At 44.6% G+C, this 26,179-nt stretch overlaps 1 protein-coding gene across 1 annotated transcript in view; it reads left to right on the top strand.

Annotated features, from left to right (window-relative positions):
* LOC114888970 overlaps positions 1 to 26,179 on the top strand; it is a 61,158-nt gene that overhangs the window by 34,098 nt on the left and 881 nt on the right. The window contains 9 exon segments of the mRNA XM_029211668.1: positions 3,968 to 4,050; positions 4,388 to 4,544; positions 5,581 to 5,742; positions 5,837 to 5,962; positions 6,134 to 6,354; positions 7,009 to 7,155; positions 18,571 to 19,017; positions 20,839 to 20,979; positions 25,445 to 25,476. Of these exon segments, the coding sequence (XP_029067501.1) occupies positions 3,968 to 4,050; positions 4,388 to 4,544; positions 5,581 to 5,742; positions 5,837 to 5,962; positions 6,134 to 6,354; positions 7,009 to 7,155; positions 18,571 to 19,017; positions 20,839 to 20,979; positions 25,445 to 25,476 (1,516 nt within the window).

The raw sequence follows: 26,179 nt of genomic DNA, 5'->3' as shown, positions 1-26,179 counted from the left end.
GTCCTGGAACTATGCCAGGCACTTGGTAGAAATTCAACAAATGATTGCTGCCCTTAATGTCATATATACAGTTTTCTAATTACATTAAATACAAACATATTTCCAAACGTCCCTCTCACACCTTTTAAATATCTCACTTCCTTATCTTCTTGTTATTTCTCATATATTCTGGAGACACATTTTAGCCTGAGTTGTTCGTAAACATATAATCTACTAAGGGAACTGTGATTCTTCTGTTTCAATTTTGTCCCATGCCCAGCAATGGAGAAGTTGCTCATTAGATGTGTTTTGAAAAAACTGAACTAAATAAAAAAGTGGATTTGATGGTCCCTTGTCTGCTCAGTTTCTCTCTGAATGAATCAAATTGGCAAGTATTTCAATTAAGAAATAAGAGAGTACATGAAGTCTACTCTTAATCTGTGTGAGGCCATGGAGACCTTATAACCGCATGGTCCCATCTTCCCCACTCATTCAAGAAGCAAATTGACTCAAGTCTACCGATAGTCTGAAAACATTGCAAGAAAGAAGCTAGATTTACAAGGGATGGTGGCATTATGTTTACTTACCAGCCATTTCATCTGCTGTCTTGCTCCTGAATTCTTGGGCCATTCACCTTCTGCAGGGAAAAAAGGTATCTCCAGAGAAGCCGGCAGGTGACAGGTGTAACCTGTTCTTTGCTGCGTCTTCTGTGTGGTTGCCGATTGGCTGTGACCTGAAGCCGTGCTGGCCAGACTACCCCTGTTCCTTTCTTCCTTTCTCCTCCCCACACTCTTATCATTCAGGAACAGGTAGCAGTGCCCCTTTTTATCATTTTGCAGCCTGGGTGTAGACAGCAGTGCATTTCTCAGCCATGAGCAAATCTCAGACTGGATTGTGGAGGTAATGCTCTGGTCTGGACATCTTGGAACAATGCCATTTCTGTCTGAGGCCTCAGAAGCTGTGGTCTCACGTCTGTAGATCTTTTCTGAGTCTTCATTTACATCTTGCAGAACACTCCGCAGGGTGAACCACTCTTCTGTGCATCTATTCAGGGTGTCCTGGCTGCTTCTCAGCTTTCCACCCTGCAGCTTCCCTCACCTGAAGATGGGCTAGCTTCGTCTGATCAGCATGGCCTGGCGTGCTCCTGAGGATCCCTTCCAGGCTTCTTCCTTGCCTCTTCATCGTATTATCTCTCTTATTAAACACACCTCTCCCTGTTTCCATCTCTTCCCATTTCTCTGCTCTCTCTGCATTGTATGCAAAGTCTCTTTTTGCTTTTTTGTCGACCCAATCCTTGAATCTTCTCATACTTAGAACCTAAACATTCTCCTTTGCTTAAAGCCTCCATGTTGCTACACTGGCCAATCAGTAGATAAGACCGAAGAGCTTGGAGGACGCTGCTGGTATTTAGTCTGTGCTCCCTGGGTGGGGAGGAAGGACTGCGGAAACAGCGACTTGCTGGAAAGCCAGTGCTTTGGAGCAGGCCGACAAGAGCTGGGAAGCAGGAGGCCTGTGCTGTTCTCTAGGAGCGAATGCCCATCAGTCTGATTCCCAGGGTTTTTTCCATTTGTCCCAAGCCCGGATGAGTGAGACAGGAGCTCCTAGCCTCGCGTCCTTTCTCCGGGAAGTCTCAGTGATGCCTGCCCACCTATTTCTCCCCCTTTAATTGCCTTGGAGGAAAACAAAGAGACTTTGATTTTATTATAAGCCTGGAGCTTTTGGTCTGAATGGCGTTATAATAAGCAGCGATAATGGTGTTGGAGAGGGTGGATGAAGGACCTTTCATCCAAGACTTAAACAGAACACCACGTGAATACTATCACGAAAGCTTAATGGGGAGAAGGACTCCAATAAGTTGTCAATAAAACTGTCTATGGCAGGCAGCCAAAGCCGCAGCGGCGTTTGGGGTGCGGCTCCCCAGGGTGCAGGTGGTACCTGGTGGTGCCTATAATTATGCAACTTCTGTATGTTCAGAACTTTGGTCACCCCTTCCTCAGACCTTCTGGTGCCTTCCTTCACCTCCCAAATCAACCCTAAATGACTCCAAGCTTGCCTTGCAAAATCCCCTGCCTAAGCCGTGTCTCCTCATTTTCTCTCCAGGGCGCCCAGGTCCTTGGATTCAATGACATGACCACCACCCCGCCCCACCCCTTGGTATTTTTCAACCTTTGGTTCTTAAACCAGATTGCATGTAACACAGTAAGGCTGATGGTGGGAGTCTAGGAGAGGATACGGGGCATCTTCCTGGTGTGTCGATTATACTTGGAGGATTGGGCAAAACGTTAGAAAGTCTAACCGGCAATTTTAAAACATTTTATGTTAAAGCCAACACGATGTTTTCGTGCTTGAGGAGGCTCCTTTGGGCTATCTCCTGACTTTTCCAGTTACCGCTCACTTTGTTCTAATGCTATGGCTACCTCATTGGAAAAGCTTGGCAAGCACTGCCTTATTCCTTTCTCACACCTGCCTCCAGATACTTTCCTTAGATAGTTTCAATGCATTTGTCCGGATCTCTCAGCTTGCATTTTTTCAGCCTTCTTTCTAAATGATCTCTTCTTTCAGAATCTTCCTTGTTGTCAAACTAATTATCAAAGCCTCTATCTTTAAAATTCCTCTACAGTCCTTTTAAAAACTTTTTATTTATTAAAAAAATTAGTTTTTATTGGAGTATAGTTGATATACAGTGTCATGTTAGTTTCTGCTCTACATCAAAGTGCCTCTCATACGTATACATACACATGTATGTTATACATACACATATATCCACTCTTTTTTTACATTCTTTTCCAATTACAGTCCTTTTAAGTGATAGGCAGGTAACATTATACAAACAGCTGTCCATCCTTCTTGGCCATGGCCCAAGTCAATCCTTATCCAGCTCAAGTCTTCAAGGCTTGGGGTGCTAAATCATTGAAGGATTCTTCTCTCAAAGCAGACGGAAAGGGAGTCTACTGCTGCCCCTTAATGCAACTTGTTCCTTGATTCAATCTTGGTCCCTCCCTGGAAATGCCAGGTGTGTCAGGACATGAGTCTGATTATGGTTTTACCAGATCACGTGACACAAAAGAATGTCATTAGATGGACTAACTCCCAATTAACAAGGGCAGATACTTGGGCTAGACCGTGTGGCCTCTTTGAAGGTCTACCGCAGGACTCTGATTTCAGGGGTGCCTAGCCTGAAGAGGAGTCCTGACTTAACAAGAAGCCAAGTAAAAACATTTATGGGACAAGGGACTCTTCTGAGGAAGACCAATAACAGATTGAAGGGAAGGGCATTTGAAAAGCATTGAAGAAGTAAAAAGAAAAAAGACATTACATACTGTGTCCACACCCTCTGGGGATGGGGTATAAATGCTCCCCAGACGCAGGAGGCTCCAAAGCTCCTTGGAGAACTTGGACTCTGTCTTCCGCCGGTCACCTCACTCCCTCCATCACCATGCCTTACAGCTGCTCCCTGCCCAGCCTGAGCTGCAGCTCCAGCTGCTTCTCCTGGCCCTGCGTGCCCCGCAGCTGCCACAGCTCCACCCTGCCCTGGTCCTGCAACATCCCCGTCAACGTGGGCAACAGCGGCTGCTTCTGTGAGGGCTCCTTCAACGGCAACGAGAAGGAGACCATGCAGTTCCTGAACGGCCGGCTGGCCAGCTACCTGGAGAAGGTGCGCCAGCTGGAGCGGGACAACGCAGAGCTGGAGAGCCGCATCCGGGAGCGGAGCCAGCAACAAGATCCCCTTGTGTGCCCCGACTACCAGTCCCGCTTCCGGACCATCGAGGAGCTCCAGCAGAAGGTGAGGGGCCTTGTTGTCATCTCTAAGCAGGGGAAGTTTGCTAGTATTCTCAATCTGTGGGAGAGAACTGTGTTTCTTGCATCCATGCCATCGTGATTCCTTCTTCCTCCTTTTATCTTCAAAATGGCTTTTTAAGCATTTTTAAAGAAGTCGATGGTTTCATATTTACTTTCAATCCTCACTTAGCAACCTCTCGCTCCCCAGATCCTTTGCACCAAGGCAGAGAACGCCAGGCTGGTAGTGCAGATTGACAATGCCAAGCTGGCCGCAGATGGCTTCAGGACCAAGTGAGTTGTTCAGAATTTACACGGGTCCGCTTCTTTTGTTCAATCTCTAGTGAAAGAAAAGGGATTTCCATAGCTTACCGAACGGCAGTTCAATCCATCAGTTGCGAAGGGTCCTGCAGAGGATTGGGGGGAACCAAGAAAGAAGCCACAAAAGTGGATGAGGACTCAAATCAATTTTTGAATCAATATTGGGTCTTGACTGAGCCTCCAGAACCCTCTGCCTCTTGGGTCTACTCATTGCCGAAAGAGGGAAGAAGAGGTGAATGGGTTTATCCAAGATCATTCTTGTCAGTCTTCAAGGTCTACCAGTTACTGCTCTGACCCTGTCCTTGTGCAGGTATGAGATGGAGCTGGGCTTGCGGCAGCTGGTGGAGTCGGACATGAATGGCCTGCGTAGGATCCTGGATGAGCTGACCCTGTGCAAGTCTGACCTGGAGGTCCAGGTGGAGTCCTTGAAGGAGGAGCTGCTCTGCCTCAAGAGCAACCACGAGGAGGTGAGACCAGAAATGAGAAATGAAGAAACCTGACTCAGCTTCAGGCTGAGGGTGGCTTTAGTGATTTGGGGTGGCAGAATCAGGGATAAGAATCTTTTAAATTTCCTTCAAAAACACCAAAACTTCAGGATAAAAGAAAACATTGAGAGATGAAACCTATCCATGTTTCCAGATAAGCTGTCTTTCTCTCAGAACTGGTGCCTCACTTGAGTCTCCCAGGGCACCTCCATGGGCTTGTGATTGGTTACTGAGTTGTAGGAGGAGTGCCAGCATTGCTTTTGATTGGTTACTGAGTTGTGGGAGGAGTCCCAGCATTGCTCTGATCATGCCATGCAAAGCCATTTCTCTTTCCCCTCAAAGCCAAAATATCAATCCTGGTGAACTGGAGTCTCCACTTTTTCAAAGTCTTGATGACGAATGATCTGGGGTTCCTTCTCTCTCCTGGGAGGGGCCATGCCAAGATCTTACTTGATGGCAAAAATGCTGTGATATACAATCTGAAATTATACAGCCAATTCTTTTTCTTATGAGGTCATCTGCAGACAGTCTGCAAACTGGGAAAGTTGGGCATTCATCCATCCTTGAATGGCCCCCAAGCAAATCCTTAGGAATTTTTTTTTTTTTTTTTTTGCGGTACGCGGGCCTCTCACTATTGTGGCCTCTCCCATTGCGGAGCACAGGCTCCGGACGCGCAGGCTCAGCGGCCATGGCTCACGGGCCCAGCCGCTCCGCGGCATGTGGGATCTTCCCGGACTGGGGCACGAACCCGCGTCCCCTGCATCGGCAGGCGGACTCTCAACCACTGCGCCACCAGGGAAGCCCGGGAATTTTTTTTGAATCCAAGTGCCATGACACAGTCATGGTGGGAAGGAGCTGAACACGTGGAACGCAGACCACTTTGCCTTCTGTTGTCATAGCCGCTCCACTAAAAGTCTTTTCCGAGGAAATAGACAAACAGGACTTTGACAAGCAGTGCCATTTCTTTGGGTCCACTTTTTATTGAGGATAGTCACTCTTGCATTTTCTACATCCACAGGAAGCCAACTCCCTGCGGAGACAGCTTGGAGACCACCTTAATGTGGAGGTGGACGCCGTCCCCACTGTGGACCTGAACAATGTGCTCAACGAGACCAGGTCTCACTACGAGGCCCTGGTGGAGAGCAACCGCAGGGACGTGCAGGAATGGTTCACCAGGCAGGTGGGCCTCTCAGCACCTGGTCGCTCAGGCCCCTTGGCCCCTCAGGGCCCTTCAGACAGGGTCTGATCCTGCCTTCTCCCCTTTGGTGTTTCAGACCGAGGAGCTGAACGGGCAGGTGGTGTCCAGCTTGGAGCAGCTGCAGTCCTACCAGGCGGAGATCACTGAGCAGAGACGCACGGTCCATGCCCTGGAGGTGGAGCTGCAGACCCAGCACAACCTGGTGGGTATTGTTCAAACTCCTGGTGAGAAGGGGAGGTCGGGGAGTCTGAGGCACCGAGCTGGCCTTTGGGCCATCCTCTCCTTAACTCTTGGAGCTTGTGACTTCTTTGCATCCTGTGGAGAAGCCCTTTCAGGAGCAGCTCTGTGACCTTCCTTACCTTCTGCACGACAGAGAGACTCTCTGGAGAACACCCTGACAGAGACGGAGGCCCGCTACAGCGCCCAGCTGGCCCAGGGGCAGTGTCTGATCAGCGACGTGGAGTCCCAGCTGGCGGAGATCAGGAGGGACCTGGAGCGGCAGAACCAGGAGTACCGGGTGCTGCTGGATGTCCGGGCCCGGCTGGAGTGTGAGATCAACACGTACCGGGGGCTGCTGGAGAGCGAGGACTCCAAGTGAGTACTCAGCTGCCGGTGTTTGGCGAAGCTATGCACATATAGGCGTACTTCTCAGTTGGACTCCAGGCAAAGATTGCATACCCTGGAGAGGAAATTATGCCTTCACACCAGACATGCTCAAACGGAGCTCAGAAAACAATGTGGCTGTCATTAAAACATAAAGCGGCAGGAACTGTGTGATGTACAAACTGAAATTGCACAGTCAACTCTTTGCATTCTACTCTGATGACACTGATATGGGATCAGTGATATTTCTTACATCTTAACAATACCGTAATGTGTAGAAGTTACATTTCCACATGCTACCTTATCTGCCCTGTTACCATCAGGCAGGCAGGATCAGTATTCTCCTCATTCTATAGGTGAAGGGACTGGGGCCTGGAGAAGGTAAGTGACTTACCTAAGGTCACCAGCTAGGAATGGACGTTGCTGGGAGCTGAGACTGGAGTTTCTGAGCCTCCGTCCAGCACTTCGGACATGATATGACAGGGAGACCGTGAGCATTGAGAGTGAGCTTTGCAGCACGTGAGCCTGTGACCTTCTCTGTTACAGGCCAGGCCAAATCCCAGAGAGCAGTCCACACTTGGGGTCTCTCTGGTGTATATTACAAGCCGCCCTCAATTCGCTTTCCATATCATTCTTTTTCTCCAGGCTGCCCTGCAACCCCTGTGCCACGACCAATGTATGTGGTAAGACCATCATGCCCTGCGACTCCAGTGCCTGCACCCCCTGTGCTCCTACTGCCCGCTTCTCGCCCTGTGTCCTCCACCCCCACTGCGGGCCCTGCAACTCCTACACGTGCTAGAGTCCAGTGGTTGCCAGAGGAGCAAGGAGGCAGGGCCCAGTGTTCCAGAGCTTTGACCTGGCCCTGGTTCATTCCACCAAATGGGCCAGAAAACACAATTGCATGGCTGGATCTGCCCCAGGGAGGTGGTCAAGAAACTCACCCAACCTACTCCAGATAATTCCCTGCCTACCCTTTCCTTCGTTGGAGACCGTTTCTTCTTAGCTAGCCCAGAGAGCCCTCCCACATGCCAGCAGCCTTCCCTTGTAACCTCCTAATAAACTTGATTTCCTTGGCAAAGCAGAAGCCTTTCTCACTGGTATTCATTTGTCTCACCATGACCATCACTTGAGCACTTTATGAAAGGGCCACTTGAAAGCAGAGCCCTATAATAGCCTCGCTCTTGGATATGAGAGCCTGGCAGGCAGATGGCTGGCCTGGCATCCTGACCCCACAGGTGACGCAGGCTGGCAGGAGAGAGGGTAGGGCAGCTGCGGGGTTGCTCCATCTCCCTTTGGCCATTCCTGGATCTTCGTCCTCACCCCTCTTGACCAGGACATCTCCTAGAGACGATTTTATCCAAATCTAAAGTGAGGAGGCATGAGCTGGGGGCTGGAAAGAGGCTCTGGAAAGCTCATCTTTTCTCAGCAGGAAGTTTTAGGTCCAGCACTGTATTATCCGGGTTACTGGTCGTTCAGGCAGCCTCAGGACCATGCAGCAAAGGGCCAATCTGGCTTGTGTACTGTGTCCAGGACTTCCTCCTTCCTTCTGATATCCTTCCTGGGGATCGTTATCAGCCTGGGCTACCGCTGCTCACTTCCCCTCCCCGCATCTGGGGCTCAGAGAACCCACCAACTTTTCCTTTAATACTTCCGCCTTCCTCTACTCAATCCAACCAGTGTCTGTTGGATACCTGCTCTGTGCAGACCCTCTGTGCAGAGGCACATAATGAAAGACACGCTGCAAGTTATTTATAATTTCTTAAAAGGGATGAAACTAGTCCCCAAGCAGGGCTATTATAAGCCTAGTCCCTGGCACTGTGAACACTCAGGCTGGTGCTGCAGGAAATCTCAGCGTGCTGAACGTGATATCAGTGTTCATCAAGGATGGGGATCCTGGGCTTCCCTGGTGGCGCAGTGGTTGGGAGTCCGCCTGCCAATGCAGGGGACGCGGGTTTGTGCTCCGGTCCGGGAAGATTCTACATGCCGCGGAGCGGCTGGGCCCGTGAGCCATGGCCACTGAGCCTGCGCGTCCGGAGCCTGTGCCCCGCAACGGGGGGGGCCAAAAAAGGGGGGGGCCCCCGACCCAAAAAAAAAAAAAAAAAAAAAAAAAAAGAATGGGTATCTTTCTTTAACTCTACTGAAGAGCTTCCAGAAAGGAGCACAGTCTTGCCAACACCCTGATTTTTAAAAATTTGAGTAAAATATATATAACATAAATTTACCATTTTATCCATTTTTAGTGTACAATTCAGTAGCATGAAGTATATTCACATTGTGGTGCAACCATCACTTCTACTCTCTAGAACTTTCTCATCATCTCAAACGGAAACTCTGGACACATTAAACAATAACTCCCCAACCCCCCCTGCCCTGAGCCCCTGGTGACCTCTATTCTATTTTCTGTCTATATGAATTTGACTGTTCTGGGTACCTTGTATAAAGAAATGGAATTGTATATTATTTGTCCTTTAGGGTCTGGCTTTTTTCATTGTATAACGTTTTCCAGGTTCATCCATGTTGTAGCATGTATCAGAATTTAGTTCTTTTAAAGATTTAATAATATTCCATTGTATGTATATAATGCATTTTGTTTGTTCATTCATCATTGATGGGTATTTCGGGTTGTCTCCACCTTTTGGTTATTGTGACATGCTGCTACCAACATGGGTGTACATACATCTTCCGTTCAAATCTCTGCTTTCAATTTGTGTGTGTGTGTGTGTGTTTATGTACCTAGATGTGGAATTACTGAATCATATGGTGATTCTATGTTTAATTTTTTTGAGTAAACTCCATACTGTTTTCCACTGTGGCTGAACCATTTAACATTCCCACAAGCAATGTTCAAGGATTGCAATCTCTCCCCAATACTCATTTTCTGGTTTTTATTCTTTAAGTTGTAGGAGTTCTTTATAAATTCTGGATATTAATCCCTTATTAGGTATATGATTTGAAAATATTCTCGCATTCTGTGGGTTGCCTTTTCACTCTTTTCCTTTTGTTATCTGTGCTTTTGGTGGCATCACCAAGAAATCAGTGCCAAATCCAATGTCACGAAGATTTTCTCCTATGTTTTCTTCTAAGAGTTTTATCATTTTAGCTCTGATGTTTAGGTCTATGATCCATTTTGCAGAAAACATCACTGAGATTTTTATAGAGATTGCATTGAATCTGTAGATTGCTTTGAGCAATATTGTTACCATAACAACATTAAATCTTCCAATCCATAAACATGAGATATCTTTCCATTTACATATGTCTTCCTTAGTTTCTTTTGGCAATGTTTTGCAGTTTTTCAGTGTACAAGTCTTTTGCCTCCTTGGTTATGTTTACTCCTAAGTTTTTTATTCCTTTTGATGCTGTTGTAAATATAATTTTCCTTCTAATTTCTTTTTCAGATTGTTCATTGCTAGTGCACAGAAATGCAACTCCATACCTTGATTTTAACCCAGTGAGAGTAAATCCTTGATTTTAGAACTCTGTCAGACTTCTGACTTATAGAAATTTACAATAATACATTTTTGTTTTACGCCACTAAATTTGAGGTCATTTGTGACAGCAGGAATGGGAAACTAATATAGCTCACATCTACTGAACTCAACTATGGTTTAAGCAAAATACTAGGAGCTTATCTTAATTAATCTTACTAACAATGCTGCAAATTAAATCCATTTTACAGATGAGTGAACTGAGCCTTAGAAACATGCTTGAAATCATAGTTGGTTATTAGCAATTATGGGATTTGAACCATGTTCTCTCTATAGTTATACATAAGATATCACTATAAAGTATGGAGAATAATTTAAAAAATTGGAGCAGAATGATACAATGACATGCTTCAAAGTTGTCCTCTACATACAGATTCCAGCTAATTTTTGGGAAATCTCTTTAGGACTTGGTTTTCCAGTCAATTATGAGTTGCAGTCATACAGAAGTGGTTTTTTTTGTTTGTTTCTTTAACATCTTTATTAGAGTATAATTGCTTTACAAAGTGTGTTAGTTTCTACTTTATACCAAAGTGAATCAGCTATACAAATACATATATCCCCATATCTCCTCCCTCTTGTGTCTCCCTCCAACCCTCCCTATCCTACCCCTCTCGGTGGTCACAAAGCACCAAGCTGGTCTCCCTGTGCTATGCGGCTGCTTCCCACTAGCTATCTATTTTACATTTGGTAGTATATATAAGTCCATGCCACTCTCTCACTTCGTCCCAGCTTACCCTTCCCCCTCCCTGTGTCCTCAAGTCCATTTTCTATGTCTGCGTCTTTATTCCTGTCCTGCCCTTAGGTTCTTCAGAACCTTTTTTTTTTTTTTCAGATTCCATATATATGTGTTAGCATATGGTATTTGTTTTTCTCTTTCTGACTTACTTCACTCTGTATGACAGACTCTAGGTCCATCCACCTCACTACAAATAACTCAATTTTGTTTCTTTTTATGGTTGAGTAATATTCCATTGTATATATGTGCCACATCTTCTTTATCCATTCATCTGTCAATGGACACTGAGTTTGCTTCCATGTCCTGGCTATTGTAAATAGAGCTGCAATGAACATTGTGGTACATGACTCTTTTTGAATTATGGTTTTTTCAGGGTATATGCCCAGTAGTGGGATTGCTGGGTCATATGGTAGTTCTATTTTTAGTTTTTTGAGGAACCTCCATACTGTTCTCCATAGTGGCTATATCAACTTACATTCTCACCAACAGTGCAAGAGGGTTCCCTTTTCTCCACACCCTCTCCAGCATTTATTGTTTGTAAACTTTTTGAGGATGGCCATTCTGACTGGTGTGAGGTGATACCTCATTGTAGTTTTGATTTGCATTTCTCTAATAATTAGTGATGTTAAGCATCCTTTCATGTATTTGTTGACAATCTGTATATCTTCTTTGGAGAAATGTCTATTTAGGTCTTCTGTCCATTTTTGTGTTGGGTTGTTAGTTGTTTTGGTATTGAGCTGCATGAGCTGCTTGTAAATTTTGGAGATTAATACTTTGTCAGTTGCTTTGTTTGCAAATATTTTCTCCCATTCTGAGGGTTGTCTTTTCGTCTTGTTTATGGTTTCCTTTGCTGTGCAAAAGCTTTTAAGTTTCATTAGGTTCCATTTGTTTATTTTTGTTTTTATTTCCATTTCTCTAGGAGGTGGGTCAAAAAGGATCTTGCTGTGATTTATGTCATAGAGTGTTCTGCCTATGTTTTCCTCTAAGAGTTTGATAGTGTCTGCCCTTACATTTAGGTCTTTAATCCATTTTGAGTTTATTTTTGTGTATGGTGTTAGGGAGTGTTCTAATTCCATTCTTTTACATGTAGCTGTCCAGTTTTCCCAGCACCACTTATTGAAGAGACTGTCTTTTCTCCAGTGGATATTGTTACCTCTTTTATCAAAAATATGGTGACCATAGGTGCATGGGTTTATCTCTGGGCTTCCCATCTTGTTCCATTGATCTATATTTCTGTTTTTGTGCCAGTACCATACTGTCTTGATTACTGTAGCTTTGTAATATAGTCTGAAGTCCAGGAGCCTGATTCCTCTAGCTCCGTTTTTCTTTCTCAAGATTGCTTTGGCTATTTAGGGTCTTTTGTGTTTCCATACAAATTGCGCAATTTTTTTGTTCTAGTTCTGTGAAAAATTCCATTGGTAGTTTTATAAGGATTGCATTGAATCTGTTGATTGCTTTGAGTAGTATGGTCATTTTCACAATGTTGATTCCTCCAATCCAAGAACATGGTATATCTCTCCGTCGGTTTGTATCATCTTTAATTTCTTTCATCAGTGTCTTATAGTTTTCTGCATACAGGTCTTTTGTCTCCTTAGGTAGGTTTATTCCTAGGTATTTTATTCTTTTTGGTGCAGTGGTAAATGGGAGTGTTTCCTTAATTTCTCTTTCAGATTTTTCATCATTAGTGTATAGGATTGCAAGAGATTTCTGTGCATTAATTTTGGATCCTGCTACTCTACCAAATTGATTGATTAGCTCTAGTAGTTTTCTGGTAGCATCTTTAGGATTCTTTATGTATAGTATCATGTCATCTGCAAACAGTGACAGCTTTACTTCTTCTTTTCCGATTTGGATTCCTTTTATTTCTTTTTCTTCTCTGATTGCTGTGGCTAAAACTTCCAAAACTATGTTGAATAATAGTGGTGAGAGTGGACAACCTTGTCTTTTTCCTGATCTTAGAGGAAATGGTTTCAGTTTTTCACCATTGAGAATGATGTTGGCTGTGGGTTTGTCATATATGGCCTTTATTATGTTGAGGTAAGCTCCCTCTATGTCTACTTTCTGGAGAGTTTTTTTTTTATCATAAATGGGTGTTTAATTTTGTCCAAAGCTTTTTCTGCATTTATTGAGATTATCATATGGTTTTTGTCCTTCAATTCGTTAATATGGTTTATCATATTGATTGATTTGCATATATTGAAGAATCCTTTCAGTCCTGTGATAAACCCCACTTGATCATGCTGTATGATCCTTTTAATGTGCTGTTGGATTCTGTTTGCTAGTATTTTGTTGAGGAATTTTGCATCTATGTTCATCAGTGATATTGGCCTGTAGTTTCCTTTTTTTCTGACATCTTTGGTTTTGGTATCAGGGTGATGGTGGCCTCATTGAATGAGTTTGGGAGTGTTCCTCTCTCTGCTATATTTTGGAAGAGTTTGAGAAGGATAGGTGTTAGCTCTTCTCTAAATGTTTGATAGAATTTGCCTGTGAATCCATCTGGTTCTGGGCTTTTGTTTGTTGGAAGATTTTTAATCACAGTTTCAATTTCAGTGTTTGTGATTGGTCTGTTTATATTTTCTATTTCTTCCTGGTTCAGTCTTGGAAGGTTGTGCTTTCCTTGAATTTGTCCATTTTCTTCAGGTTGTCCATTTTATTGGCATATAGTTGCTTGTAGTAATCTCTCATGATCCTTTGTATTTCTGCAGTGTCAGTTGTTACTTCTTTTTCATTTTTAATTCTGTTGATTTGTCTATTTTGAGTGAAGTCAAAGTGAAGAGTGAAGAGTGAAGTCTGTTTTGTCTGATATGAGAATTGCTACTCCAGCTTTCTTTTGATTTCCATTTGCATGGAATATCTTTTTTCATCTCCTCACTTTCAGTATGGACATTTTAATAATATTAATTCTTCTAGTCTATGAACACAGTATATCTTTCCATTTATTTGTGTCATCTTCAGTTTCTTTCATCAATATCTTATAGCTTTCAGAGTGCAGGTCTTTCACCACTTTGATTAGATTTATTGCTACATATTTTATTCTTTTTGATGTAACTGTAAATGGGATTGTTTTCTTAATTTCTCTTTCCAATTGATCATTATTAGTGTATAGAAACATTATAGATTTTTAAAAAACATCTTTATTGAAGTATAATTGCTTTACAATGGTGTGTTAGTTTCTGCTTTATAACAAAGTGAATCAGCTATACATACACATATGTGCCCATATCTCCTCCCTCTTGCATCTCCCTCCCTCCCACCCTCCCCATCCCACCCCTCCAGGCAGTCACAAAGCACCGAGCTGATCTCTGTGTATTAATTTTGTATTCTGCAACTTTACTGAATTCATTTATTCTAAATTTTTTTTTGGTGTCATCTATAGGGTTTTCTATATATAGTATCATGTCTAATGCAAACCATGACAGTTTTCTTTCTTTCTTTCCAAGTTGAATTTGTTTTCTTTTCTTTTTGTCTTGTCTGATTGCTGTGACTAAGACTTTCAATAATATGTTGAATAAAAGTGGCAAGAGTAGGCATCCTTGTCTTGTTTCTGATCTTAGGGGAAATGTTTTCAGCTTTTCACCATTGAGTATGAGGTTAACTGTGGGTTTGTCATATATGGACTTTATTCTGTTGAGATATTTTCCCTCTATGCCCGCTTTGTTGAGAGTTTGTATCATAAATAGATGTTGAATTTTGTCAAAAGTTATTTCTGCATCTATGGAGATGATATATGATTTTTATTCTCCCTTTTGTTAATGTGGTGTAACACATTGGTTGATTTGTGGATATTTAAACATCCCTGCATCCCTGGGATAAATCCCACTTAATTATGGTGCATGGTCATTTTAATGTATTGTTAAATTAGGTCTACTAATATTTTGTTGAGGATTTTTGTTGAGGATTTTTGCATCTATGATCATCAAGGTTATTGGCCTGTGATTAAATTTTTTTGTAGTGCCTTTGTCTGGTTTTGGTATCAGGGTAATTCTGGCCTAGTAGAATGAGTTTAGAAGCATTCCTTCCTCTTCAGTATTTTGGAATAGTTTCAGAAGCAGGTACTAAGTTTCTTTAAATGCTTGGTAGAATTGACCTGTGAAGACATTTGGTCTTGGACTTCTGTTTGTTGGGTGTTTTTTTTTTTTCTGATTCGATTTCATGACTAGTAATTGGTCTATTCAGATTTTCTTTTTCTTCCTGATTCAGTCTTAGGAGATTTTACATTTGTAGGAATTTATCCATTTCTTCTAGGTTGTCCAATTTGTTGGTGTATAATTTTTCATTGTAAACTCTTATGATAATTTGGTGTTTGGTGTTGGTTGTAACTTTTCCTCTTTCATTTCTGATTTTTTTGGGCCCTCTCCTTTTTCTTTATGTGTTTGGTTAAAGGTTTATAGAATTGTTTATCTTTTCAAAGAACCAGCTTTTAGTTTCACTGATATTTTCTATTGTTTCTTTAGCCTCTATTTCACTTATTTTCACTCTGATCTTTATTATTCTCTTCCTTCTACTACCTCTGGACTTTGTTCTTTTTCTAGTTCCTTTAGGTATAAAGTTAGGTTGTTTATTTGAGATTTTTCCTATTTCCTGTGGCAGGTCTGTATTGCTATACACTTCCCTCTTAGAACTGCATTTGCTGTGTCCCATAGATTTTGGATTGTTGTGTTTCCATTTTCATTTTTCTCAAGGTACTTTTTGATTTCTTCAATAACACATTGGTTGTTTAGTAGCATGGTGTTTAGACTCCATGTATTTGTGTTTTTTTCCAGTGTTGCTCTTGTAGTTGATTTGTAGTCTCATATCATTATGGTCAGAAAAGGTGCTTGATATGATTTCAATCTCCTTAAATTTACTGAGACTGGTTTTGTTGCCTAACATGTAATCTATCCTGGAAGATGCTCCATGTGCACTTGAAAAGAATATGAATCTGCTGTTTTGGGGTGGAAAGTCCTGTATACATCTATTAAGTCTATCTGATCTTATGATCATTTAATGCCAATATTTCCTTATTGATTTTTTTCTTTTTCTTTTCTTTTCTTTCTTTCTTTTTATTTTTTATTTTTTGGTTGCACTGCATGGCATGTGGGATCTTAGTTCCCTGACCAGAGATTAAACCCTTGTCCCCTGCAGTGGAAGCATGGAGTCTTTACAACTGGACTGACAGGGTTAGGGTTCCCTCTAGTGTATTTTTCATTTCTGTTATTGTATTCTCCAGCTCTGATTGGTTCTTTTTCATATTTTTGATCCCTTTGTTGATGTTATCACCGTGTTCCTCCATTCTTCTGAGTTTGCTGAATGTCTTTATGGCCATTACTTTGAACTTCTTATCTGGAAGATTGATTATCGCCATTTCATTTATTTATTTTTCTAAGGGACATATTCCTTTCTTTCACTTGGAACATATTCCTTTATCTCCTCATTTTACTTAACTCTCTGTGTTTGTTTCTACACATGAGGTAGACCATCTGTGTCTCCCTGTCTTGAAGGAGTGGCTTTGTGTAGAAGGTGTTTTGTGGGGCCCAGCAGTGGGGTCCCAGTTGGTTACCAGAGGCAGGTGCTCCAGGGCTGTGTAATCTGTGTGTGTCTGTGGCTGGGTCACTATTGCTGTAGGCACACTAGTGTGGGGGCTTGTCACCAGCGCAGCTGGCTGTAAGACCCAGCTGCAATAGTTGCAGGCAGTCTGATGTGTGGGGCTGGGCCCTGGGCAAGAACCACTTTGGAGGGATGCTGGTGCTGGCTGAGGTTGTCTGCTTCTCCTCTATGATCATCTGTTACTCCCTGGCTCATACCATCCTTACTAAGCTTTTTCCAATTCCTCTGATGCAGAACTTCCCAACTTATTGAGGTGAATGGGCTAGAGGGAGTCATGGTACTGATGCTCTGAGTCCTCAGAATAGTTGGCCAAGGCAGCCCAGTCACTTTTCCCCAGTGAGCCACAAAAATATCATTTTCTGTTTAAGCTGTTTGTGAAAAATGGGAAATATGGCCAAATGCAATGTGCTCTCTCACTTCTGGCCCTCATGTTTGCCCCAACTCTACCCAGAAGAATCTCCTTCCTCTTCACTTAGTTTCAGCTTTCAGCAACATCATCAATTCCTCAAGAAAGCCTTCCTTGACCTCTGCTAAGTCTGGTTAGATCTCCGGCTGCACGTTCTTACAGCACCTGGGGCTTCCCCCCATGACAGACGTATCATCCACCTGGCTGGTGTGCATTCTCCACTAGGTTGTAGGTTTGCCTCTCTTGCTCATTGTTGCATCCCCAGTGCCTAGCTCTGTGTCTGGCATATAGGACGGACTCAGTAAATGTTTGTTAAAGGAAGTGAGCTAACTCATCCTTGATGTGCAAAACAGTGCTTTCTCCTGCTCTCTGTGTTTCTGTGAATGGTAAAGTTTTCTCCTAAATTCTTATGCTTGCCAAATTTTGGTTTCATTCTTGACCCTCTCTCAGATTGCTGATGTAAAAAAAATGTTTCTTTGAAAATGGTTCTTACACCAATTTCTTCTTTTACACTTCCCCTACAGATACCTAAACTCAATTCTTTATTACTGCTGACCCAGACTATTACAATAACCTTGCCGCTCCTCTGCTTCCAGCCTTATCTTCATTTTGCTAAAACAGATAAATGTTTGCTAAAACGTTGCCCTCCAGGGAAGTCTAAGCTCCTTAGCTTGGTCATTGAAGACCTCTGCCATATGGTCACAACCTCCCCATCCAGCTCTATTTCCCGCCACTTCCCTTCACTCTCTCCCCTCCCAGTTACCCAGTCGTACTCGACCATGCCTTGGGCTTTCCTGCGCCGTTCTGTGTGCGCATGATTCTTCCACCTGCAGTACCTGCTTTTCTCCTCTCTGCTTCTTAGAAGCCTCCCCGTCCCGGCACAAATCTATCCCTGTGAACTTCCAGTTCTGGCTGTGCTCTCTCTCCCCATTTTTTCAACTTCTCACGTATCATCTCTTGCCTCATATTATTATACAATGCTCATTCCTTCATCCACCCAACAAATGTCCATTGGGTCCCTACTGTGTACCATGTGCCTAGAGCTGAGGACTCAGAGATGAACTAGACCATGTCTTTCCTTCTGGGAACTCAAATACACAGAGAGATATGCATATAAGTCATGCAATGTTATGCTCAAAGTGAAATGAAAGCTAAGACAGGAGGGAGAGATGACTTGTTGGAAGAAGTTAGGGAAGGAGTTAGTTCATTAATTTAAGCAGCATGGTATGATGGAAAGAACAGAGATCTGTGTTGAAATCTTGGATTCACAACACATTAACCCCTACTCTCTATGCCTCTGTTTGCCTGTCTGTAAAATGGGAATATTATCATGTACCTCGAAAGGTCATGGTGAGATGTGAATAAGATCGTGTTTGTGAAGAGTGTCTAGTACCAACTTGGGCTGGTGCTCAAAAAAGTGTGAGCTCCTTCTGACCATAGCCCTGATCCTACCTTCCGTATTCCTCACGGTGCCCTATACAAACCATGATCCTGGTGACTATCTGTTGTTTCGTTGATTGACATTATTATGGATATGGATGATGCCTGTCATATCAGGTAACAGGGCCACTGGGAACCAGGCTATTTTAATGATCCTAGAAGGGATCTATTCCTCTTTCTGAGAACCATGAATTTGGAATTCGACCAAGGGAATGATACATGGGCAAGAGTCATACTTTTCCGTCTCAGCAAGAAGAATCAGGGCTGTCAAGCCAGGAAGCGAAGAAGCCATAGCGTTCCTGGACCTACCACACCCCACTAATGAAGGCCAGGGCTTTCACGAGTCCAGCCCTTTGAAACCACACCGTAAAGCTCTTACTTCACTAATGCACAGCATGGAAGAGGAGTTCTGACTTAGCAAGAAGCCCAACTAAAGTCTTTTATGAGATGAGGGACTCTTCTGAGGAAACATAACAAGCCAAGCGGAAAGGCTTTTGACAACCCAATGAGTAAGAAAAAAGGGCTGTCTTCCACATCCACACCCTCTGCAGAGGGGCTATAAATGCTCCCAAGAGGAAGGAGACCCACAGCTCTGTGGCTTGGACAACTTGGACTCTGTCTTCAGCCGGTCACCTCACTCCCTCCATCACCATGCCTTACAGCTGCTCCCTGCCCAGCCTGAGCTGCAGCTCCAGTTGCTTCTCCCGGCCCTGCGTGCCCCCCAGCTGCCACGGCTCCACTCTGCCCGGGTTCTGCAACATCCCCGCCAACGTGGGCAACAGCGGCTGCTTCTGTGAGGGCTCCTTCAACGGCAACGAGAAGGAGACCATGCAGTTCCTGAATGGCCGGCTGGCCAACTACCAGGAGAAGGTGCGCCAGCTGGAGCGGGACAGTGCAGAGCTGGAGAGCCGCATCCGGGAGCGGAGCAGCAACAAGATCCGCTTGTGTGCCCCGACTACCAGTCCCGCTTCCGGACCATCGAGGATCTCCAGCAGAAGGTGAGGGGGTGGGCACCCCACTACCTCCAGCAGGAAGTTGTAGGGAGGGAATTCGAGATGTGATTAAGAAACAATATAAGCTCTCGGTGTGATTGAAACACAGGGGTTAGAGTCTTGCTTTTCCATTCTGTTTTCTTGAGGGCTGGTCTTATTCTAGTTCCAGGACTGTTAGATCTGAGTATTTGCATAGCGTTAGTCTGTGTGGAGGTAGCAGCACTTTGCATAAATAAACTGTAACTAAAAGCTGCCTCCGGGGCTTCCCTGGTGGCGCAGTGGTTGACAGTCCGCCTGCCGGTGCAGGGGACACGGGTTCGTGCCCCGGTCCGGGAGGATCCCACATGCCGCGGAGCGGCTGGACCCGTGAGCCATGGCCGCTGAGCCTGCGAGTCCGGAGCCTGTGCCCCGCAACGGGAGGGGCCACAACAGTGAGAGGCCCGCGTACCGCAAAAAAAAAAAAAAAAAGCTGCCTCCGAATGCTTCCGTGCATTTGCCAAGACTCTGGAACTATTATCCTGAGGTGAGAGAAGAGACTGAGCCCAAGAAGGGAGCTGAGAAAGTGAAATTTTTGTAAGAATTGGACCAATTTTTCTCTCTCTTACCTGGGCTTTTGACTGCTCTGACCTCTTGTTGCTGTCCTCTTCTGGGTACCTAATTATCTTAACTTCATCGTCTTGACCTAGAGGCTTCTGGGCTTCTCATGGTGGACAGTGTCCAGTGAGGGCATAGAAGAGTTGGCTGAAATCAGAAAGAGTGGAAGCTACCTAGAAGAACATAGGACCAACCCATCCAGGATGGATGGGAGGGCGTGGCTCCATCCATGACTCTGCCCCCTCCAATTGCTAGTTGACATATTTATCTTCTCCACTGAATTGGAAGTTTTTTGTGGGCAGGATCTAGTGCTTACTCATTTTTGTATCTTCAGCTCCTGCTACCATGCCAGACTTACAGTAGGTTTTTAAAGAGAAATGTTAGTTATTATTATTATCAGCTTCTCAGTATTGCTTATTAGGAAAGAAAAGAAAAAATTGTGTATCTATTGACACTTTTCTTGCATATGTCAGTGTTCTTTTTTTACCTCAAGTTTGATTTCTTAAATATTTATTGAGCAACTATTGCACATGGACAGCATTTAATAATCTTATATAAGATCCACTGTGATTTCTCATTCTGTTCCTTCCAAGTAAGTGAATTAGTAGGGATTGGCTAAAAATAACCAAGCTTATTCTAGAATGTTTTGGGTCTTCTAGATCCTGTGCAGCGGTCTGACAACGCCAGGCTGGTGGTGCGGACTGACAACGCCAAGCTGGCCTCAGATGACTTTAGGACCAAGTGAATGGGTAAGGGGGCTGTTGTCTTCCCTCTTTCCTCTCCTTCCCCTTAGCCTGTCCTCTGTACCAACAAACATTGACAAAGTTTTCCCTAGACGGTTTCCCTAAGATCGACAGAGCCATTGCTAACCAGAGCTCAGAGAACCCTTCTCCAGAGTCAGACTCTGCCTGCTTTTCCTTTCCAGAGGACATCTCCGAATCCCATCCAGTGTAGAAGTCATGTTCCCCTGATGCTCCGCTATGCACAGAGTCCAATCAGGAGAAGGGAGGAAGTGTTTTAATTTTGGAAATCTCACGGTTTATGTGCTTTTATCCCATTAAATCCACTGGCTCTTCATTTATTAAAAAATAATTACCAGTGCCTTTTCCTCCAGGAGCTTCGGTAGCGTGTTGAAAACCTATATGAATGAGATGGCTGTAAAAACCACAAGCCCCAACTCCCAGTTGTCTGACAAACCAAACCAGGCCTGCCTCTGATGCTCCTGTATCACAGGTATGAGACAGAGGTGCCCTTGAGGCAGCTGGTGGAGGCAGATCTGAACAGTCTGAGCAGAATCCTAGATGAGCTGACCCTGTGCAAGTCTGACCTGGAGGCCCAGGTGGAGTCCCTGAAGGAGGAGCTGATCTGCCTCAAGTAGAACCATGAGCAGGTGAAGTTCTCCAACAGGATCAAACTCGCCAAAGCTTGTTTCCAGGTGCCAAGGGGTGTGGGAGAGACTCAACCAGCTGAGGAATCTGTTCTCCAAACAAAAAGGGATTTGTAGAGAATGAGTAATCTGTGATAGGAGACGAGGATTTTTCTGCCAGTGGCAGGAATGAGGGAGAAGGAAGTTGGCAAGCCCAGTAATGAGGAAAGGTCAACAGCCAGGCGGTACCCACAGCCGCTTCCTCTCCCAGGCTGGAGCACACGGGGCTGCAGAGATCTTTTATTCCAATTCTCCGTTTAGTAACAGGAGAAGCCAGCAGGACCACCCTGCAGAGAGGGCTGAGCTGGAAACACAACCCAACTCTCCCTTTTCTGGTCTGGAGCTCTTTCTGCTGTTCAGTGTTGCCTGGAGGAAACACTATAAAGTGCTCACATCACTGCTAGATTAGTTGCGCGATAAAGAAGACAGATATTTTGTGCAAACCTTAATTCCAGAACAATGTAAATGGTGACAGTTAATATTGAGTGCTTATTGTGTGCCAAACGCTGTGCTAAGTGCTTTAGAACTCCATCTTACAGATGAAGCACTTGAGGCTTCTAAAAGCTTCTAGAAGCTTCCAGTAAGTGGTAGACAAGAGACCCCCTTCAGATCTGTCTGACATCCACCTAAGCCCAGGCACGAAGCTATGTTGGGCGTGTGAAGAGCTTAGTTGATAGTTACTTCCTTTATCAATAGCTAAACTAGTGAAATCAACAAATCACCAGTTAAGTCTATTCTATCCCAGGACGGCAGAGTTTGAGGTAAACATTCTTTGTTTCCTCTTTAGCTGCGCTCTATCCTTCTTATTACGCATGGCTAAGAATCAAACCATAGTCTATGTGGTATACTGACAAGAACACTGGATTGGGTGTTTGGGCTCCAGAGTTTAAATCGTGGTCTATTGCATCTCGGCTCTGAGTCCAAATCCCCGCACCTCTTTAAGTGAGGAGTGCTATACTGAGTACAAAGGTGGAAGGAGGTCATGGACTTGAAAGCACTCTGTAAAGTGAAATGTACAGGTTAGTCATTGAATACAGAACCCAGTTAATGAGAGGATCAGAGAGAATCGAACTTTTGAAAGCTTAAGAATAAGCACAAGTTGAATTGCACTCTCTCAGAGGAGAGCACTAGGATCCTTTGTGATACTTTGAATTGTCCCCTTCCTCCATCAGGAAGCCAACTCCCTGCAGAGACAGCTTGGAGACCGCCTCAACGAGGAGGGTTGACATGAGAGGAGGAACCATAGGGACTGGAATGTGATGGAGAGTCTTGGGGTGAGCGACGAAAGGAATATTGTCTATGGGGAAATGTGGGGAGACATGAGGGGAAGGGACGTGGGCCCACCTAGGTGGTCTGCCCCCTTTCTCCTCCTGGATGCACGTTTGAACCTCTTGTCTCTTATAGGCACCTGCATGAGCTCCCTTTTGAGGTTAGTTTTATGTGGGTGGCTCTGAGAAGGAGTCACTCACAGGATGGATTATCAAGAGGCTCAAGGGAGGGCCTTGAGCAGAAGCAAGCTGGAAACACCCAGGACCTATACTCGGGTAAAAAGATGCAGGACATCCGCCCTGTGGGAATTGCTGTTCACTCTGGGAAGTCCTATAGCTGCTAAAACCCAGAAGTCTGGCTCCCTTGTCCTGGAGGGGGTGTTACCAGAATTCCTCTCAGGAGACTTCTTTTTTCATCCAGGTCCTTCACTATTTCTAGAAGCCCATATTGTGTGGTTTTGTGTATCAAGGTGGGATCCACTCTGAGGTCCTTGAATGCAAAACACTCTTGATGTTGAAAGAGGCTCAACCCCGACCTCTTCCTCAGGCCACCATTCATTCCTCATCTCTCTGTTTTGAGGGCTGACCCCATGGCCATGCCTGGTGGGTGAGAGGGCCTTGATTACCCAACTCACGGAAGAGGAGACTGCCCACAGACCGGGTGGTCTGGCTCCAGGGCGCCCATTGCCAGCTGCACCTCCAGCCCGTGGGTCTCGTGTCTCTGAGGGCCCAGCTGCTGATGTGGGTATTTGTACTTCCTTCTCAAATGTCCTCATCCGTGACCACATCTGGGCTTGTTCTATGTGCCAGACAGGGATACATAAGTATCACTATTTCCATTAAAATAAAGCTTCATTGATGGATAATCGACATAAAATAAACTGCACATATTTAAAGCATGCAGTTTGGTAAGTTTTGACAAATGTGTACCCTGGAGAACTATCACCACACATATCCACCATCCCCCCAGATTTCCTCGGGCTGCTTTATAATCCTCCCCCTGCCACACTGGCCCCTTCTCCATTTTACAGAAGGGCAAACTGAGTTTTCTGGGCGTCTGGAGCAAGAATACACACCGCCTGGCTCTTGCCTTTTTCCTACATATTGTGGCTCATAAGGCCAGCGAGGTGGCCAATGGCAGTAGTGTGGGGCTTCCAATGCTTGATAAGAGAGGAGTCGACATCTATTTACTACTTGTGGAAAGCAGTCAGCCTTGAGAGCAGGCTGTGGACACGCCAGGCATGCCGCCGCTGCTCGAAGGGACCGTCCCTACTTGTTCCCCTCCTTGTTCCGTTCCATGGGAGATAAACCACCAGGGCCCAGGGATCAGAAAGAATGTAAACTGAGACAAGCAAAGCTGTCTCCCCCCTGCACGTGCAGGTTACTTTTGATGATTCTGGGCTTATGGGTTTCCTCCCAGGGAAGTTAACCTTGAAGCCGAGACAGTCTCTAGATGATGTAAACCACCGTCTGGCAACCTTCCCTTTTCTAGTCTATATAATCTGCAACTGTAGCGCAATAAAATTTGCCCTGCCAACCATCAGTTGTCTTGGTCCTTCTGACCCCATTCGTTGGTGCTACTTCTGACCCTGGGCGGTGAGATCCTCCTTCTCTGGCTGGTCCGTGGCAACTACTTACTGTGTTCTTTAAACCAAGGAGGGCAGTTTAAATTATGGCCATTCCGTAGATGGGGACCCGAGAGTAGATGCTTTAAGGAAACTTGGTCAAAACCTGCAGGTCAGTGGTGGAAGCAGCTTCTCCCCGTCCCCACCCCCCACCCCCAAATCTAGCTCTTCTCCCCTGTCCCAGCTTGGATTCGGTGTGGATGGCTTCACCTCCATCCATCCAACGGCGCTTTGACATTCTCTCTGCATTCATGCGGGAGCTGATACCATGGCTTTTCCTAGACGGACACTCACCTGTTCCACTGTACCAGGCCTCCCAGGTATGTGCATTTAAAGTCCCCCTGGAACCTGAGTCTTCCTTTCCTTGCAACAGAATGCCAGATAACACCTTGGAGGTCGTGGAGAGATCCTGGAGTTTGGAGATGGATAAAGTGGGGAAGAAGCTTCTTCCAGGCCAGGTATGTGCCTGTGGTCAGCCCAGAAGGTCATTTTCCTCTAGAATCCTTGGTGTAGCTGGAGGAGAGGCAGCAGGGTCGCTTCTTCTCCCTGTTCTGCCTTCTATTCCCTTTATTTTAAAACACACCAAAGGGGATGCTGTGGGACAGGCAACTTTTAAAAAAGCAACAGGATTCCTTTTCCAAATAAAAACGTAAAAGGAACAGAGTATATAAAAGGGCAATGGTTTACTAGTATATCTTTAATTTTAAGACATACTTACATTACTTAGAAATTCAACCAGCGAGACCAATAAGATCGTTTGGATTCATTTGTTTGCTCAATGAATCTTTATTGAGCACTTACTCTGGGCCGCTTCTTGCGCTCAGCACCAGGGGTGCCTCAATGGAGAAGACAGGCAAGATCAGGCTCACCCAGAGTTCACAGAGCGGTGGAAGAGACAGGCAGCAAATAAGAGGGACTGAGTAAATCAATACAGCAGGAAGAGGATTTTAAACAGTGGTAAGCCCTGAGAAGAAAGGAAAGTATGGTGGTTGATAGGGGTCTGGGCAATAGTCTTTACCATGGTCAGGTCTGGTCTTTCCAGGAGGTGGCATTTGATCTGAGACTGGAAAATGAGGAGAAACAGACCAGAGGGAAGGAGCATTCCAGACAGAGGGAACAGCACATCAAGGGAGGGAACGAGCTTGGTGTCTTTGAAGGAGGAAGGAAGGCCAGTGATGGAGTGACAAGCCAGGGAGGAGCCATAGCACCCGGGGCTGGCAGTGGTCTCCCTGCTCTGGGGAGCATCTGATTGTTTTTTTTTTTTTTTTTTTTTGCGGTATGCGGGCCTGTCACTGTTGTGGCCTCTCCCGTTGCGGAGCGCAGGCTCCGGACGCGCAGGCTCAGCGGCCATGGCTCACAGGCCCAGCTGCTCCGCGGCACGTGGGATCCTCCCGGACCCGGGCATGAACCCGCGTCCCCTGCATCGGCAGGCGGACTCTCAACCACTGCGCCACCAGGGAAGCCCGAGAAGTTTTTATGATCGTTGCTAATACTAAAATGAGCCTTTATCACTTTTATAGGACAACGGAAGAATCTAAGTCGAGTGTGAAAGGTAAAAAAAATTCTTGCATTGTTTGAATCTACTTTTTTAAAAGAAATCAGCACATTTATCCATTCTGCAGTACTCATAACCCCTCGTGTACTCCTGAATGTTCTGTGTTCAATTTTCATTTTCTTCCCAAATTGCCAGGAATATTGAATTAACAAATTACATAAGACAGAACAAAGTGAGCTCTCAACATTGTCCTAAAGGATATATATAAAAGCTCTTTGCAAGCAGTAAAGTAGATAAAAATGATCATTAATATTATTATATCTCTATCAAGTTATGGGATCTGTTGACCAAACCCCTAGAAAATTAAGAGGAAATGATTTCACATAATTTCCCAAACTACATTCTGTTGAACACTAGTGTCCCATGAGATTTTAATTGTGTATTATAGAAGATGTGTTCTATGGCCCGACATGGCTGGGAATACTGTGTACCATTATCCTTTGTGAAAAATCAGGCTGTATTTCAGTATTAAAGATGGAACAAATACTGCTGCAGGGAAGAAAAGGAAAAAGAAAGAGAAAGAAACCACAGCAAAAATTTTACTTTGTTTAACCCAGTGTTCCCAAATACCTTTGACCTGGGAACCCTATTTTCTCAGATTACCTTGAACATCTCACAGAAAAGTTCTAAGAAACCACATTTTGGGACAGGTCGTTTATGATAAAAATGTTCTAAGGCATTAGATTAGTTTATGATAAAA

The sequence above is a fragment of the Monodon monoceros genome, unplaced genomic scaffold, assembly GCF_005190385.1.
Source record: "Monodon monoceros isolate NGI ecotype Baffin Bay Population unplaced genomic scaffold, NGI_Narwhal_1 Super_Scaffold_9, whole genome shotgun sequence".
In the NCBI taxonomy this organism is placed as follows: Eukaryota; Metazoa; Chordata; class Mammalia; order Artiodactyla; family Monodontidae; genus Monodon; species Monodon monoceros.
The sequence above is the reverse complement of the archived record's forward strand: the minus strand, read 5'-3'. Positions and strand labels throughout refer to the sequence as shown.